Consider the following 19,264-nt stretch of genomic DNA (forward strand, 5'->3'; position numbering starts at 1 on the left):
ATATTATAGATGAGAAGAGGGTACAGCGGTGGAGCAGATGAGCAGGAGGGTACAGCGGTGGGGCAGATGTGTAGGGAGGTACAGTGGAGGAAGAGATGAGAAGGGGGTTCAGCAGTGGGACAGAAGAGCAGGGGTGTACAGTGTTGGGGCAGATGAGCAGGGGGGTTCAGTGTCGGGCCAGATGAGCAGGGGGGTTCAGTGTTGGGCCAGATGAGCAGGGGGCTTCAGTGTTGGGCCAGATGAGCAGGGGGGTTTAGTAGAAAAGCAGGAGTTGAAAGGAGTTGAATTGGTGGGACAGAAGAGCAGGGAGTTACCATGGTGGGGCAGGAGAGCAGGGGGAACAGAGGTGGGGCAGAAAAGCAGGGGGGTACAGAGGTGAGACAGATGCAGAGGAGGTACATTGGTGGGGCAGATGAGAAAGCGGGTTACAGTCGTGGGGCAGATGAGCAGATGGGTTCAGTGTTAGGACAGATGAGAAGGCGATTCAGTAGTGAAACAGATGAGCATGGGGATACAGAGGTGGAGCAGATGTGCAGGGAGGTACGGTGGTGGGGCAGATGAGAAAAGGAGGTACACTGATGGGGCAGATGAGCAGGGGGGTTACAGTGGTGGAGCAGATCTGCAGGAGGTACAGTGGTGGGAGGGATGTGAAGGGGGTTCAGCGGTGGGACAGAAAAGCAGGGAGGTACAGTGATGGGCCAGATGAGCAGGGGGTTATGGGTGGTGGGACAGATGAGCAGGGGGGGTTCAGTGTTGGGCCAGATGAGAAGGAGTTACAGTGGTGGGAAAGATGAGCAGGGGGGGTTCAGTGTTGGGGCAGAGGACAAAGGAGGTACATTGGTGGGACAGATGAGCAGGGGGTTACAGCGGTGGGGCAGAGGAGCAGGGGGGTGCAGAGGTGGGGCAGATGTGCAGAGGGGGATTCAGTGTTGGGCCCGATGAGAAGGGGATTACAGTGGTGGGAAAGATGAGCGGGAGGGTTCAGTGTTGGGGCAGAGGACAGAGGAGCAGGGGGATACAGATGAGGGGCAGATGTACAGAGGAGAAAGGAGGTACATCGAGGGAACACATGAGCAGGGGGTTACAGTGGTGGGGCAGAAGAGCAGGGGGTACAGTGGTGGGACAGATGTGCAGGAGGTACAGTGGTGGAGCATATGAGAAAGGGGGTTACAGTGGTGGGGCAGATGAGCTGATAAGTTCAGTGTTAGGACAGATGAGAAAAATGGTTCAGTGGTGAGACAGAAGAGCATGGGGGTACAGCGGTGTAGCAGATGTGCAGGGAGGTACAGTGGTGGGGCAGATGAGAATTGAGAAACATTGGTGGAGCAGATGACCAGGGGGTTACAGTGGTGGGACAGAAGAGCAGGGTGGTACAGTGGTGGGACAGAAGAGCAGGGTGGTACAGTGGTGGGACAGAAGAGCAGGGTAGTACAATGGTGGGACAGATGAGCAGGGGAATACAGAGGTGGGGCAGATTTGCAGGGGGTTACAGTGGTAGGGCAGATATTCAGGGGGTTACATTGGTGGGGCAGATGAGAAAGGGGGTACATTGGTGAGGAAGATGAGCAGGGGGTACAGTGCAGCCGCAGATTGGCAGGGTAGTACAGTGGTGGGGCAGATGTGCAGGGTAGTACAGTGGTGGAGCAGATGTGCAGGGTAATACAGTGGTAGGGCAGATGAGCAGGGGCGTACAGTGATCTGAGGTGTGAAGGTGCATGAATTGGGGCTGATCTGAGGCGTGAGAGTTGCAGGGTGTTAATTTCTCACGACTAAAGTAGTTTACAGCATTTACTTTAAAAAAAAAATCCTTTTCATTATTGACAGTGTGAAGTTGACATTTTTTTGTTATAAAATCGGCACGCTGAATTTCTTTGAAAACATTTTTTGGCACACTGTGCTCAAAAGGTTGCTTACCCCTTGTATATGGCTAGTGGAAAAGGGGTACTCCTTTTTAATGAAAGAAAGTGATTTTCTTTTTGATACATCATTGTTTTCTGGCTGCAAAAAAACTAGACTTTGTGTAGCATTTGGCTACTAGAAGAAATGTGATTGCTACTGTAGAGAATGATGTAGCAGATCTTCTGGGTCTGTCTGTGACCTGAATAACATCACTCAATACAAACTACAATGCAAAAAAAACGAAAAAAAAAAAAAAACCAAGATGAGACTTTATACACAGCGTTCTTGTGGCATATGGTATTTATTTGTGATATCCTCTGCATAGTTTGCATGTACTAGCTATGGCTCATAAGATTCATTGCTTTTAATTTACTGTAAATTTCAGGAAATTGCACAATCTCACTGAAGCTAATAAACCCCAAACTAATGATACTGCCACATTTGTGCTGTCATTTTAATGTTGTATAAAACCTTTAACTGTAAACTCTAGACATCTCGCCTAAATGATTGCTGAATGTTAGTTTTCAGTCCTGTTCCCAACTTATAGCTGGTACTGATATGACTTCATTTGTTGGCAATTTAAAACCCATTTCCTTTGTCCATGCTTTAAAAAAATCACAGATTCAGCTCCCCTTGATTTCAGTGGGGTTCGGGTTCAGCATCTGAACTTTGAAGTTCACCAAATTCAGGGAAGTTCGACTCATGACCAAGCAGCAGGCTCCCGCAGCAAAGGGAGGGTGAGAGAGCCCTTAGTATCAGTCAGCTGGCATACATACAGGTTTATTGGCAGAGGAGACTAATAATGAGGTCTGGCTGTCAGGTAAGATATGGCCTGAGAATGGAGGGTTTTATCTCACACAATGCTTTACAAAGCCTCCTCGCTCCAGGACACTGAACAGAACTTATTATTAGGTCTCATACACAGGGATTTTTTTTTCAGCTGGAATGTGGTGGCATTCAATTCAGCCACTTCCAGTTATGGCCCTCTGCTCCCAGCTCACCATTGCAACTTGTAAAAACAGAAGTACAGCTTTTGTGTTTACAAGAGAAAGCTTACTTTTCCCAGCGGCTCCCACAGATCCCTCAATGCCCTGCAAACAGGGTGGGGACAAGGGTGTTGCAGATTCCCCGGGTACAGTGGTCATGAATCTGGATGTCAAGGTGCCAGTGCATCTGCTGGATGATCTTGCTGCAAGTGAGAGAGGCGGAGCCACCTACAATGTTTAGGGGGGTACTAGAGCTGGGCTGAGTGCTTTTTGCAAAGGTAAGACATGTGGAAAATGGTGGAGCTTTAAAGGGTAGAGCTGATAAGGGCAGTGGAGGGGGTGTTTGCGCACAAAATCAGGGCCGAGGAGGGATGTAAGTGAGATGTGGATGGAATATGCAGAGATAATAAGCAGTGGAAGAGAGCTGAACTCTGAACCTTGGGTGTAGCATACCCCTGAACTCTGCACTCTGTGCATACGGCACTCCTGAAGTCTACACTCTGTACATAGCACACTCCTGAACTCTGCACACTGAACATGGTAGAGTTCCAGAACCTATTTTCTGAAGAAAAAAAAAAGCCCTGATTATACACATCTGAGCACGAGGCTGACTACAATTTCCAGTGAGTGACTCAGCAGGGTTTCCTACGAACAGCTGTGGGTGGGAAGCCCTTTTTAAAGCAATGAAGACAAAGCCTGCATCCATTTGTGTCATTCTCATGTAATCAAACATGTAGCGATTACCTGTTGATGAATGGCACTGGAAATAGACAGTTTGTGAGAAATCTAGGTGATACATACACACTCTCCACAATCCTGCCAGACGGTGTTATATTTGTGAACTGACATGCAGCCATTGAAATATGATTTAATAGTAAATATTACTGTAGCTTGTTAATAGTGTACTTTGACATTAGATACTTTTGGGTGAGACAATGTTCCAAGCTAAAACCACCATGGCTAATCATCTAAAGAAATCACAATTATTTTCATAATTCCTTTGTGCACATACTAGATTAGCATTGGCAGAGATAAACAAGGCATTGCCAGATGCTAATTTTGATTTTAAACACGGCTAATTAAATAGCTTCAAGGCTTAGGGCAGTTAAAATATAACACCAGATAATTAAAACTGTATTGTCCAACTATAAACCAAGTTCTGGTTACTATAACAGGTTAAGGCAAGACTAAGAGTCCCCCTTACATCAGGGGTCCCGATCAGAGTCCCCCTTACATCAGGGGTCCCGATCAGAGTCCCCCTTACATCAGGGGTCCCGATCAGAGTCCCCCTTACATCTGGGGTCCCGATCAGAGTCCCCCTTACATCAGGGATCCCGATCAGAGTACCCCTTACATCAGGTGTTCCGATCAGAGTGCCCCTTACATCAGGTGCCCCCATCTAAGTCCCTCCACACATCACAGTCCCCTGGTACATCTGGTGCCCCAGGTGTCCCTTCATGTAGACAGACTACAGACAACTGTCTTCATTTCCCTGCAGTGCCGTGCTGATACTGAGCTGTGCCAGCTCTCTATCTACTGGGAGGGGCTAGGGAAGACCCAGCTGTCATGGTGCATGTTGGCACCAATGACAAAGTCAGAGGCAGATGGAGTGTCCTAAATAACGATTTTAGGGACTTGGGAGCTAAATTGAGGAAAAGGACTTCCAAGGAAGTATTCTCAGGAACACTACCAGTACATTGAGCCACACCAGAAAGGCAGAGGGAGATTAGGGAAGTAAACAAGTGGCTGAGGAGCTGGTGTAGTAAGGAGGGGTTTGGGTTCCTGGAGGACTGGGCCAACTTCTCAGTTGGTCACCAATACTATAGAAGGCACAGAATGCACCTAAATGAGGAGGGTGCAGATGTGCTGGGAGTAAAGATGGCCAAAAAATTAGAGGGGGTTTTAAACTAGGCGACAGGGGGAGGGTCCAGACGTAGAGATAGTCAGCGCAGAACATAGTACAGATGGTAGTATTGGGGGCATTAGTGGTAGGTTGACTAAAGCACATAAACCCAAGGTAAGTATAGTAACAAGTCCTAGTTGCAATCTCGGAACACCCAATAAGAGGATAGTATGCAACAAGTCTAAACTACATGGCATGTTCAGCAATGCCAGGAGCCAGGCAGACAAGATGGGTGAACTAGAGATACTGTTGTACGAGGAGGATTTGGATTTTGTGGGAATTTCAGAGAATCGGTTCAACAACTCTCATGATTGGCTGGCAACCATTCAAGGGTATACCCTTTATCGCAGGGATAGAGAGGGTTAAAAAGGGGGAGGGGTATGCCTGTATATCAAGAATAATGTACAAGTGAATGAGAGAGGTGACATCACTAAGAGAGCTAGAATCCTTATGGATAGAGCTCCAAAGGAATGAAGCTAAGGGGAAAATAATACTGGGAGTATGCTATAGGCCCCCTAACCTGAGGGAGGAGGGGGAGGCGGACCTTCTATCACAATTTGGATTAGCAGCAAGGATGGGAAGTGTTATCATAATAGGGGATTTTAATTATCCAGACATAGACTGGGTGGAGGGAACCACGCATTCATTTAAGTCTCGCCAGTTCCTAAATGTCTTGCAGGACAATTTCATGTGTCAGATGGTAGACGCACCAACTAGATGTTGTCAGAGAGGGAAGATGGGATGAGCACTCTGGCTGCCCATCTGATCATAGAAGCTAGATATAAAAGATATCTGAACAAAATAAGGAATGCAGAATTTATGCAGGGAAATATTAAAGAGTTAAAAGAAAGTGAGAGAATGATATGCATGTGTTGTGTACAAATGGGAAAATGTAAGCAATTTTAGAGAGACATTGGTGTATGTGTGTGCGAATGCTGGGACCTTTAGTTCTATTGCTTGTGTGTGTCATGTACGCAGATGTGACCCCCTCCTTTGTGCTCTCATGAACGAATGTGGCTGGGATGGGAGGTCAGTGATAAGCTGGAAGGACACCATGCCAATTTCTGTTTTTTAGACAAAACATTTATAACAAAATGTGCCGGGTTAACGAATCTAATGGTAAACAATGTGATCACAATTATTTTGAATCTGTTTTCCAGACATGGTAAAATGAAGGTTACATTTAACCTGCATGTAACTAGATCATCATCAGCATTCAAACTTTATGAAGAATGCAACAAGAAATGTAAGGGTGCAATTAGGGCGGCTAAGATAGAACACGGAAGACACATAGCGGAGGAGAGCAAAAAAAATCCCAAGAAATTCTTTAAGTATGTAAACAGTAAAAAAGGGAGGACAGACCATATTGGCTCCATAAAGAATGAGGAAGGACATCTGGTCACAAAGGATGGGGAGATGGCGAAGGTATTGAATTTATTCTTCTCCTCAGTCTTCAGGAGGGAATCGGGGGCTTCAGTAACCAAAACTGCAGTGTTCATCCTCGTGACACATCACAGGAAGCACCCTCATGGCTAACAGAGGACAGAATTAGAATTAGACTTGGGAAACTTAACACTAATAAATCACCAGGACTGGATGGCTTGCATCCGAGGGTACTTGAGGAACTCAGTCAAGTAATTGCCAGACCATTGTTCCTAATTTTTACTGACAGTATACTGACTGGAATGGTACCAGCGGATTGGAGAAAAGTCAATGTAGCACCAGTATTTAAAAAGGGCCCAAAATACATCCCTGGGAATTACAGACCCGTTAGTCTAACATCAATAGTATGCAAGCTCTTGGAGGGGATAATAAGGGACTATATACAAGATTTTAGTCATGAAAACAGTATCATTAGCAGTAATCAGCATGGATTCATGAAGAATCGTTCTTGCCAAACCAATTTATTAACCTTCTATGAGGAGGTGAGTTGCCATCTAGATAAAGGAAGGCCCGTAGACCTGGTGTATCTGGATTTTGCAAAAGAATTTGACACAGTTCCCCATAAACGTTTACTGTACAAAATAAGGTCTGTTGGCATGGACCATAGGGTGAGTACATGGATTGAAAACTGGCTACAAGGGTGAGCTCAGAGAGTGGTGATAAATGGGGAATACTCAGAATGGTAAGGGGTGGGTAGTGGGGTCCCCCAGGGTTCTGTGCTGGGACCAATCCTATTTAATTTGTTCATAAACAACCTGGAGGATAGGGTAAACAGTTCAATCTCTGTATTCGCGCACAATACTAAGCTAAGCAGGGCAATAACTTCTCTGCAGGATGTGGAAACATTGTAAGAAGATCTGAACAAATTAATGGGGTGGTCAACTACATGGCAAATGAGGTTTAATGTAGAAAAATTTAAAATAATGCATTTGGGTGGCAAAAATATGAATGCAATCTTTACACTGGGGGGGGGGGGGGGGAACCTCTGGGGGAATCTAGGATGGAAAAGGACCTGGGGGTCCTAGTAGATGATAGGCTCAGTAATGGCATGCAATGCCAAGCTGCTTCTAACAAAGCAAACAGAATATTGGCATGCATTAAAAAAGGGATTAACTCCAGGGATAAAGCGATAATTCTCCCGCTCTACAAGACTCTGGTCCGGCCGCACCTGGAGTATGCTGTCCAGTTCTGGGCACCAGTCCTCAGGAAGGATGTACAGGAAATGGAGCGAGTACAAAGAAGGGCAACAAAGCTAATAAAGGGTCTGGAGGATATTCGTTATGAAGAAAGGTTGCGAGCACTGAACTTATTCTCTCTGGAGAAGAGACGCTTGAGAGCGGATATGATTTCAATTTACAAATACCATACCGGTGACCCCACAATAGGGATAAAACTTTTTTGCGGAAGGGAGTTTAACAAGACACTGTGGCCACTCATTAAAATTAGAAGAAAAGAGATTTAACCTTAAACTACGTAGAGGGTTCTTTACTGTAAGAGCGGCAAGGATGTGGAACTCCCTTCCACAGGCGGTGGTTTCAGCGGGGAGCATCGATAGTTTCAGAAAACTATTAGATAAGCACCTGAACGACCACAACATACAGGGATATACAATGTAATCCTGACATAAAATCACACACATAGGTTGGACTTGATGGACTTGTGTCTTTTTTCAGCCTCGCCTACTATGTAACTATGTACTATGTAACTATAACGGGATGGCGGGTAATCTGACATTAAATGACATTTTGTGGGAGCTGGCTAACTGCCACTGACATCTCCAATGACACTAATACAGTGATCATTACTAATGGTATACACTGGAAGGGGTTAACATCTGGGGCAATCAAAGGGCTAAATGTGTGCCTAAAGCCCTATACACACTATCAGATTTTCTGCTGATTTTTGTCTTCAGATTTACCAAAACCATATAATATGAGGTCAAACTTTAGGAGTTTCAATTTGTATGCAATCAGGCAGGCACTTGCACTACATGGTTTTGGTAAATCTGAAGACAAAAATAAGCAGAAAATCTGATAGTGTGTATGGGGCTTAACTATGTTTACTGTGTGGTGCTTTTACTAAGGGATGTGCTGGTTTTTATCCCCTTTGCAGGGAAACAAAAACGGGCCCTTTGTCGATGTCAGAAAAGAGCTTTGTGTTGTTTACATACACAAAGCTCTCTCCTGTCACTCGCTCTGACGATTAGCTGGTCCCTTCCATAAATCATTGGGCAAGAACCGCTGATCAGCATGTGCTGCAGCCAGTGACAGCATAGCCAGGTGGGTGGGCGCGCGCACCCCCTACCTGGAAAGAAAAACTACAGTACGCAGTCGGCAAATGGCTATAAAGAAAGTGTCATTTTCTTACAAACAGATTCAAACATGGAAAACCATCTCAAAAATCAGAAACCAGCGAATTTAGGCTAATTCAATAAAGCGTGTTTTCATGCAGCAAAACGTGTGAAATTGCTAGGCAGAGATCCCACTCTTTCCTGGACCCATTCAGGCTTAGGGCAAATGCAATCGCCATAACAAATAATCAGAATATAACTTTTATTAATGTGACTTTAGTAAAACATTCACTCTGATTGCTTGCTATGGGTTACTAAAATTCTCTTTAGCAATCCTTGCACTCTATATTGAATAAGCTTGCGCTGTATTGGCTACTGTGGTTTACCAGATTCTTTTAGGGATATGTCATATAAATATAAGATGTCAGAATGTGATTCAACCTGCCAGCACTGATGCAACTGAACTAAGGCTGATATATCCAAATAATAAGATAAACTTGTACAGACCTGGTAAATACGTACTTTGGCTAACATGATCACAAGAGGACATTGCTGTCTGTCTAGTCACCAGATAGAGGAATGGAGAATGGAGGTTTTATTAGGAGCTCCTAGTGTGGGATGTAATATCTCATGAATCAGAGGACCATGTGTCCCTTATGTTTACTGGTAGAATTTACTCTTTATATTAGGGCTGCAACTAACGATTATTTTCATTATCGATTAGTTGGCTGATTATTGATTCGATTAATCTGATAAAAACCTAAAAAAAGGTGTGGTATATAATTTAGTTACTATATAATATTAACAATATTATAATATATATATAATCAGCTATGAGGTTAAGGAACAGAATATCTAATCCACTCTGAGAATAACAGATAGAAGACATATACTGTATATATATATATATATATATATATATATATATATATATATATATATATATATATATATATATATATATATATATATATATATATATATATATATATATATATATACTATTACAGGTTGAATCTGGTACATATCGGACTCATAGATCAACATTTTCATTTAACCACTTAAGGACCACCCCACGTACATATACTGCCGCAGGGCGGCCCTTAAGCGCAAAATCATGTGCTCCCGTTGTGATTGGACACAGTGGGAGCCAATCAGTGGGTCCGGAGGCCACGATGGCCACCCGCCACCCGCGATCGTTGACAGGAAAGGCAGAACGGCAGTCTGCCTTGTTTACATACATGCCCTTCTGTCAGAGAAGAAGAGAGAGATCTTGTGTCCCTGCTAATCAGGAACACAGATCTCTCTCTTCTTCCAGTCAATTCATCCCCCACACAGTTAGAAAGCATTCCCTAGGAGAACACTTAACCCTTTGATTGCCCCTGATGTTACCCCCTTCCCTGCTAGAGTCATTTATACGACAGTGCATTTTTTTTAGCACTGATCACTGTATTGGTGTCACTGGTCCCCAAAAAGTGTCACTTAGTGTCAGATTTGTCCGCCGCAATGTCGCAGTCCTGCTAAAAATCACTGATCGCCGCCATTACTAGTAAGAACAATAAAATAAAATAAAAAGTCCATTAATACATCCCATAGTTTTTAGACGCTATAACTTTTGCACAAACCAATCAATATACGCTTATTGGCATTTGTCAGACCATGATACCCCCACCACCATGCTTGACTGTAGGCAAGACACACTTGTCTTTGTACTCCTCACCTGGTTGCCACCCCACACACATGACACCATCTGAACCAAATAAGTTTATCTTGGTCTCATCAGACCACAGGACATGGTTCTAGTAATCCATGTCCTTAGTCTGCTTGTCTTCAGCAAACTATTTGAGGGCTTTCTTGTGCATCATCTTTAGAAGAGGCTTCCTTCTGGGATGACAGCCATGCAGACCAATTTGAGTGGCGTATGGTCTGAGCACTGACAGGCTCACCCCTTCAACCTCTGCAGCAACGCTGGCAGCACTCATATGTCTATTTCCCAAAGAAAACCACTAGATATGACGCTGAGCATGTGCACTCAACTTCTTTGGACGACCATGGCGAGGCCTGTTATGAGTGGAACCTGCCTTGTAATTCGCTGTATAGTCTTGGCCACCATGCTGCAGCTCAGTTTCGGGGTCTTGGCAATCTTCTTATAGCCTAGGCCATCTTTATGTAGAGCAACAAATTTTTGTTCAGATCCTCAGAGTTCTTTGCCATGAGGTGCCATATTGAACTTCCAGTGAACAGTATGAGCAAGTGAGAGTGATAACACTTTAACACACTTGCTCCCCATTCACACCTAAGACCTTGTAACACTAATGAGTCACATGACACCGGGGAGGGAAAATGGCTAATTGGGCCCAATTTGGACATTTTCACTTAGGGGTGTACTCACTTTTGTTGCCAGCGGTTTAGACATTAATAGCTGTGTATTGAGTTATTTTGAGGGGGCAGCAAATTTACACTGTTATACAAGCTGTACACTCACTACTTTACATTGTAGCAAAGTGTCATTTTTTCAGTGTTGTCACATGAAAAGATAGAATAAAATATGTACAAAGATGTGAGGGGTGTACTCACTTTTGTGAGATACTGTATATATATATATATATATATATATATATATATATATATATATACATACATACACACACACACATATACATACGTACACAGACACACACACACACACACACACAGTATATATTACATATACCCAGAAGTAGGATACACATGGTATTTTGACTTGGAGTCAGACATGAAGCTATGTGGAGGGGGGGATATATTATGTCATATAAATAAAAGATGCCCCCAGCTCCCATCCCCTCTTCCTCCACCTCCCTGCTCCTTGCCCTTCTTCTTCCCACTCCCCCTACTCCTCCCCTCCCAATTATTCTGGACTGGTATGCATATATTGTCTGGTAATATGTAGACCAAAGCCTGTGGATTGACTTCATGTACAACTTGTCTGTTACTGCTACAGTTCCTATTCATGCCTATACTATGAATTCTTTTCACCTGACCTGTACTATGTGTTAAACCTCAAACATTTTTACTGGCAAAAAATTCTACAAATCAGCAGAATAATTTTTTACCTTCCAATGCCCAAATTCATTGAGAATGGCTCCAAGCTTCTTAGTATTGCTATGTAATCGATGTGGGGGGATTATTGGATTGGGATCCCTCCAATCAACTGAAAGTCGATGATGCCAAAGTCGCTCCCCTTCATGGATGTGAGCAGACCCAAGACTTGGATCAAACCGATGGACTTCACAACCGCTAGTGGCCATGTTTACTTCAAATATGCTGTCATCTTCTCCTAACCTAAAATATAAAAAAAATTTTCATATTTTAATATCTTCTACTAATTAATTCTATAACAAAATAGGAAACACAAAACAGACATTAAAAAAAATATCTAGATATTTTCAGGTTATTTATACATTTTCTGGGTTTTATTTTCAAACAATATTACCTAAATGATAACTGTTGTGTGATTTCAGTAATGCCCTGTACACACGGCAGACTTTTCGGTAACAAAGGTCCGACAGTCTTTCCAATGGACTTTCAACGGACTTTCGACGGCCTTTCGAACGAACGGACTTGCCTACACATGATCACACCAAAGTCCAACGGATTCGTACGTGATGACGTACACCGGACTAAAATAAGGAAGTTCACAGCCAGTAGCCAATAGTTGCCCTAGCGTCGGTTTTCGTCCATTGGACTAGCATACAGACGAGCAGACTTTTTGATAGGAACTGGGTCCGGCGGAGTTCCGACATAAAGATTTGAAACATGTTCCAAATCTAAAGTCTGTCAGATTTTCGAGAGAAACAGTCAGCTGAAGGTCCGATGAAGCCCACACACGGTCGGAATGTCCGCTGGATTCGGTCTGGCGGACCAGTCCGGTCGAAAAGTCCGCTCGTGTGTACAGGGCATAAGTATGCACTTAAAGTTGTTTGTTAAAATAAATTTTAGACTCTCATGTTTTTCTTCCTGTTCCATATTTGTATTAATGTGTTTAATTGTATTAATTAGGAAACACTTCCTTTTAGCTTGCTGATTGGGGGCAGTGTAGGAGCAGCTACACACATACTGGTCAATTTCTAAACAAAATTGCTGGACAAATGTAACAAGCATTTGCCCAACATTGACAAAATCCTACTGTATTTTCAGTTCCATCTAGCGGCCATAATGTGGTATTTTTCTCTGATTAAGGTATTTCATGAAAATGACTGCGTAATGGCCACTAGATGGAGTGGATGATCAGAGAAAATCATTCTATTAAAAAAGATATGGTGAGTATTCGTCAAGGATGGGTGAATTGTCACAATGATCCAACTTTTTTTTAAATAAATAGACCTCTAAGGCCTCGTTCACATGGGAAGCCCGGGGGGGAAGTAAAAACTGGTGGTTGAGCATCAGTTTTCTGCTCCCCTGACCTCCCATCTAAAAAAAAAAAAAAAAAAAAAAAAAAAATAGCATGTGGGTTGAAAACATGTCCCAGCTCCAGAAAAAATTTTAATTCTAAAAACATAGTCACTTTCAGGCACCACAATGCACCTGCGCTTTAGGAATTTTGTTACCTTGGAAATATTTCAGGTCTAATTCTCTCTAAAGAAAACCTGTCCTGGGAGACAAATGCAGACTGCTGACTTATTCGTCTAAAAATGCCAGCACCTTGGACGGCCTGCTAATTTAATGGCTTCAGTACCGTGTAAGTCAATGACCCAGAACAAGTATGTGGATCAGGTGTTCTAAATTCAGTCTGACTTTCCTGAATTGCATGCAAGTTAAAGTACAGAGGCAGGAGAGACAACTAACATTTTCAGGAGTATATCAGTAATGACAGTCTCCACAATTAACCACTTAAGCCCCAGACCATTTTGCTGGCCAAAGACCAGAGCACTTTTGCGATTCAGCACTGCTTCACTTTACTTCACTTTAAATCACAATAAGCGTTTATTGATTGGTTTGCGCAAAAGTTATAGTGTTTACAAAATAGGGGATAGTTTTATAGCATTTTCATTAATATTTTTTTTTACTAGTAATGGCGGCAATCAGTGATTTTTATCGTGACTGCGACATTATGGCGGACACATCGGACATTTTTGACACATTTTTGGGACCATTGTCATTTATACAGCAATCAGTGCTATACAAATGCACTGATTCCTGTGTAAATGACACTGGCAGTGAAAGGGTTGACCACTAGGGGGCAGTGTAAGGGTTAAGTATGTCCTGGGGAGTGATCCTAACTGTGGGGGGGTGTGGCTATGTGTGACACATCACTGTTCTCTGCTCCCGATCACAGGTAGCAGAGATCAGTGACACTGTCACTATGCAGAATGGGGAGATGCTTGTTTACATTAGCATCTCCCCGTTCTTCCTCTCTGTGAGGCGATCGCGGGTGTCCCCACGGCGATCGAGTCCACGGGACCCGCGACCCGACTTGCGGAGGTCAAATTTAAAAGGGATGTACAGGTACGCCCATTTGCTCAGCCGTGCCATTCTGCTGACATACATCGGCGTGGGCCGGTCGGAAACTGGTTAATCTCTGCACATTTCCTTTAAGGAATGCCATCATTGTCATGTTAGATATTGTGTATTTAAAACGTTTGTTACCCCAACACTTAATATTTCTGATATGTGCCTACTGTACCATGTACTTGTATGGTAAAGTATCCTGTTCTCTTTGTATTACTGCCTTTATGTGAAATCCCTGGTGTTCCTGTCAGTTCCTCTTCTTTCCTATTTAAAACTGACCACACTAAGCAGGAGAGCACAATGTGGTCAGTTCTCTAGCTATGCTGGGAACTCAGCGTGCTCTCCTCCAATGATCAGACCTGTCCTGACACCCCCCCCGCTGCACAGTCATTCACTGAAAAGATCAGTTTACTGTTGCTTCTTCTCCCCCAGCTCTTATGCAGCTGAGCATGTGGTCAGTTCTCTGGCTGTGCTGAGAACGCAGCCTGCTCTTCTCCAGTGATTAGACTTGTCCTGACATCCCTCCCCCTGCACAGGCAGTCATTCACTGGGAAGACCAATGTACTGCTGTTTCTTCTCCCCCAGCTCTCTGATCTCCTTATGCAGCTGAGACTAGAGGGAATGTGATCACTTATAAAAAAGGGAAAAAAGGTATTCATAATGTTTTTTTTTATATCTATACAAAAATGTTTTGCCTTTCATTTCTATTTTAAACTGAATGGGTTGTTTTTACAAGGTGATCGTTTACAATCACTAAGTCTCAGATACATAATCCTAATATTAGACACTAGAGTACAAGAAAAAGTGGGCAAAAAAGACAATTCGTAAAAACTGACCAATTATAAGGCTGCTTTCACACTGAGGCGCTTTACAGGCGCTATAGCGCTAAAAATAGCGCCTGTAAAGAGCCTCTCCTCTCACTCAAATGTAAAAGGCCAGGGCGGTGCACTGGCAGGACGCTAAAAAAAGTCATGCAAGCAGCATCTTTGAGGCGCTGTAGAAGCGGAGTATACACCACTCCCAAAGCGCCCCTGCCCACTGAAATCAATGGGCAGCGCCGCTGCTTTTCAAGTGTTTTTAGCCCTTTTTCGGACGTTACCGGGGGTTAAAAGCACCCTGCTAGCAGCTGAAAAGTGGCTGCAAAAATGATGATAAAGCGCCACTAAAAATAGCGGCACTTTACCGCCGACACCCCCAACGCCCCAGTTTGAAAGTAGCCCTAGAGATCAGTGCATTAAACCTGCTTCTTATCTTCTAGTTTACAGTTCCAGATCAGGAGGGAGAAGGGTAAGGAAGGGCTCTATTACAACATGTGTTTCCAATAGTCAGAGAAATGTGTAATGTAAACTGTGAATAGAGTGGCTATGATAAAGAGGAGCCAAGTCAAGAGACACAGTATTTATACACCCATCAGATGCTCAATGTACTATACAGATCTGTTGAGGGTAGGAATATTTTTCGATGTTTGTTCGCGTTGCTATGGAAGTCTTTGCTCAGATGACTAATCCTTAAAGATATACATTATCAACTAATGCCAGCATTTTTATTTGAATGTATTTTTTCAGCTGAAAGTTATGCTTTACTGCTGTGACATACATTTTCAGAGAAAGAAAATGTTCACACGCCTTTTGTATAAACAAAAAAAAAAACTTTGCAAACACAAATTTACCTATTAACACATTACACTGGGGGATATACATCACAACCCCCCCCCCCCCCCCTTCCATCACAGAAAGCCTTGCATTTAGTATAAAGAATACAAGGCTTTTTCTGAACGGAGGAGGTGTACAACAAGCAATCTGCTATGATTAATACAATACAGCTAGACCTACAAATCTCAGTGCCAGGAGTTTGTTGCTTACTGTACTGTGGGGGCTGAATGAAAGTAACAGTTTTACCCAATGGAGCAAGAGCCAAACGTGGGGCAGGAATCAATAGATGTAATTTAATTTTACACAGAAAATGGCTCAAAATTTTTTTTCCCCAGAGTTCACTTTTAAAGCTAAGACACAAGATCAAATCACTTTCATAAGTTTTTTTTTTTTTAAATCAATACATATACAATATTATTATAAAAGGTTTTACAGCTCTGTTTAAAGGGGAAGTACGTTTGGCTGTATTTCTACTGTGTATTACTGGGGTGCAGTTTGTTCTGCACTCCTGTGACCCGTGCGATCCCCATGATTAAGCTCCAAGGGGCGGAGCGAAACACATTGGGTGTGTGGCCTGGCTGGAGTCCGGGCTGAGGCTGCCATCCATCTTACTTACTTGCTGTCAGCTAACGTCTCAGAGCCGGTCCAAGGTGGGGAAATATTGCGACAATATGGTAGGGATCTAACCAGGTGCCTGGACCGGCACCTGGCTCAGCCTCTCAGCAAGCCGCTGAGAGCCTGAGCCAGCCGCTTCCACCCTCTCCACAGCCCTGCGCTCCAGTGAGCGAGAGGAGGATGAGCAGAAAGCCAAATGACAGTCGCCAGCTCTCTGCTCATCGAGCACTGAGAACTGAGAGATCAGTGGTCTTTGATTGCTTAAGTCTCAGTCTTAGAGACAAAGGGGGACAGATGCAGCATCGGACCGTGGCTACATTCACTTAGGTAAGTCAGACATTTCTCATTTCCAGATATGTACAGGCATTGCTCATTACAGCTTTCTCCAGCTCTGCACAGGCATTATTTATTTCCATCCTAATTTTTATTAAGATTTTATATTTTTCAAATACAAAAAGAAAAAAAAGAAGAAGAATAAACACTGAAATGTTACAAAATTTCCAAGAGCAATCTGTCATATCATACACACAATAATAATCTTAGGTGTCGTAAAGAGGCTCCAATTCTGCAGCCATGTTCAGCTAACACATAGGACATGGACTATCAAAAAACAGGGAAACCAGACGTGTAGGAACATTATGGTAGATTCCTACGGAAACTGTTCCAGCGACTTCAGGCCCAATGGAGTAAACCAGAAGAAGTAATCCAACATAGAACGAGAAGGAGATAGAAAAAGAAACAAAAGAAGGGAGAATAAGAAAGATGGGAAGAGAAGGCTCATCACCCCTGGGTTAACAAAAAGTCTGATTCCCAAGCTGAGAGGGGTCTTCAAAGCTGGGGGAGGGGGGCTCTCTCTGAGATGTCAGGGCTCCCAGACAGCACAATGACAATCTGTCTTATCAGCCAGGTGTGCAGTTAGGGACTCCATAATCTCTACATCCTTGATTCTAGCATAGAGCTCTGTTGGTGGGGTAGGTCTCTTCCATCAAAGGGCAATCAAGCATCTGGCTGCCATCAAGGTATGACTAGCCAGTTTTTTTAGCTAAACCAGGTAATTTAGGGGGGAGTAGCCCTAAATGATAGGTTTTTGGGAGATGGGGGATATGGACCTCGAAGAGCCGAAGAAGGAGCCCCTGGACCGAGCGCCAATAAGATTGCAAAGACGGGCACTGCCAGTAGATATGGAGCAAGGTACATTTCCACCCTAGTTACAGCTCTTCCTGCCCTGCTACAGCCCGGGATTTCTTAGTGACTCTTCTTAAAGTATATGTAAACCCTCTCCTTGTAAAACAACCCATTCAGTTTAAAATAGAAATGAAAAGTAAAACATTTGTGTATTTATATATAAAAAATATATATAAATACTCTTTTTTCCCCTTCTTCATAAGTGATCACATACCCTCTGTTCTCAGCTGCATAAAGAGATCAGAGAGCTGGGGGAGGAGAAACAGCAGCACATTGGTCTTCCCAGTGAATTACTGACTGTGCAGGGAGGGGAGGATGTCAGGACAAGTCTAATCACTGGAGAAGAGCAGGCTGAGTTCTCAGCACAGCTAGAGAACTGACCACATAGTGCTATCATGCTTAGTGTGGTTGGTTTTTGAAAGGAAAGCAGAGGGACTGGTAGGATCATCACATATTTTACACAAAGGAAGCAACACAAAGAAACAGGATACAAGTACATGGTACAGCCTCCACTTATCAGATAACCTATTGAGTCTGATATGGATTTTGAGAGAAACCTCACACAATTTTTTTTCTTTTTTAATGGCATGAGGTTCAAAATCCATACTGGACCCTTATCTTAGCATGCATCCTGGCAGGTCGGGAAAGGGGGGGCAAGTATGAAGCCATGTTGATGTGGACAAGGGCCTCTTACCTGCAACTGTGACCTGGTGGTTGTTGGGGTGGGGGGAGTCCACAGATATTGCCCCCCCATGTAAATGAGTAAGGGGCATATAGTACCCCTACTCTTTCACCAAGAAAAATCAAATGTGCCCTAGAAATAAACACACCAAAACTTTTGACAATCTCAATGAGCGCCGACTGCACAAAAAAAACATGTCACCCACTGACACAACCACTCCATTTTTTGGCTCCTGCCGTCTGACACGCTGCTCCCCCCCCCCCCCGGAAATAAGCAAAGGGGCGGGGTCACCCAGTGACAGCATTGACCATACGTGGACACATTCACATTTGTTGAATGATGTCATTGACCATATGTGGCCAGGATCTGGTGGCCCCTTTGTTAAAGGGGCTTCTACATTCTGATAAGTCACCCCCCCCTGCAGCTTCACAGCCACCATGCCAGGGTTGTGGGAAAAAGGCCCTTCTCCTCATCCACATGGTGACAAGGTGCTTTGCCAGGGGCTGCATGCTGGCATAAGAATCTGGTGCAGATTTTGGGGGGACCTTATGCCATTTTTATTTATTTTTGACATGAGGTCCCCCCAAAATCTATACCAGACCTGAAGGGCCTGGTATGTAATCTGGGACAGTATGGGACCATGCAGGAAGTGGGTCGTGAGTCCCATTTCCTGATTTGCCGAAAGGAGAAGCGGTCCTATTGGCCAAGGGGGGGGGGGGGGAGGAGAGAGGAAGGAGGAGACACACGGCCGGAAGAGACACACGGCCGGAGAAGCAGGGGAAGACCGACCAACCCACCAGCTGCCACTGTGACTCTAGGGATGGCTCACCCGCAGCGGCTCAGCCATCCAGCACTCCCCAGCTCGGACAGGGGAGAGAGGAGAAAGGGAAATCGGAGTCATCCTGGGCTGGACATCAGCCTCCTAAGGTAAGGAGGCCGCCTGTCTCCCATGCATGGGGGGGGGGGGTTCCCGGTGTTCCCCGCATTCATGTCCATCTCCCGGGGGGGGCTCATCCCCCGAATTATCGAGCACCAGCCGCCACTGCTTTAGAACCACTTTAACTCTTAATGAATTGAGCCCACAGTATGGTAACTGGAGAAAAGCATCTTGATGATGAAAGC

At 44.0% G+C, this 19,264-nt stretch overlaps 1 protein-coding gene across 1 annotated transcript in view; it reads right to left on the minus strand.

Annotated features, from left to right (window-relative positions):
• Positions 1 to 19,264, minus strand: part of METTL24 (methyltransferase like 24) — an 82,195-nt gene that overhangs the window by 11,413 nt on the left and 51,518 nt on the right. The window contains exon 4 of the mRNA XM_073627068.1: positions 11,614 to 11,842. Within this exon, the coding sequence (XP_073483169.1) occupies positions 11,614 to 11,842 (229 nt within the window). The remainder of the gene's footprint in view (positions 1 to 11,613; positions 11,843 to 19,264) is intronic.

The sequence above is a fragment of the Aquarana catesbeiana genome, linkage group LG04, assembly GCF_042186555.1.
Source record: "Aquarana catesbeiana isolate 2022-GZ linkage group LG04, ASM4218655v1, whole genome shotgun sequence".
Lineage (NCBI taxonomy): Eukaryota > Metazoa > Chordata > Amphibia > Anura > Ranidae > Aquarana > Aquarana catesbeiana.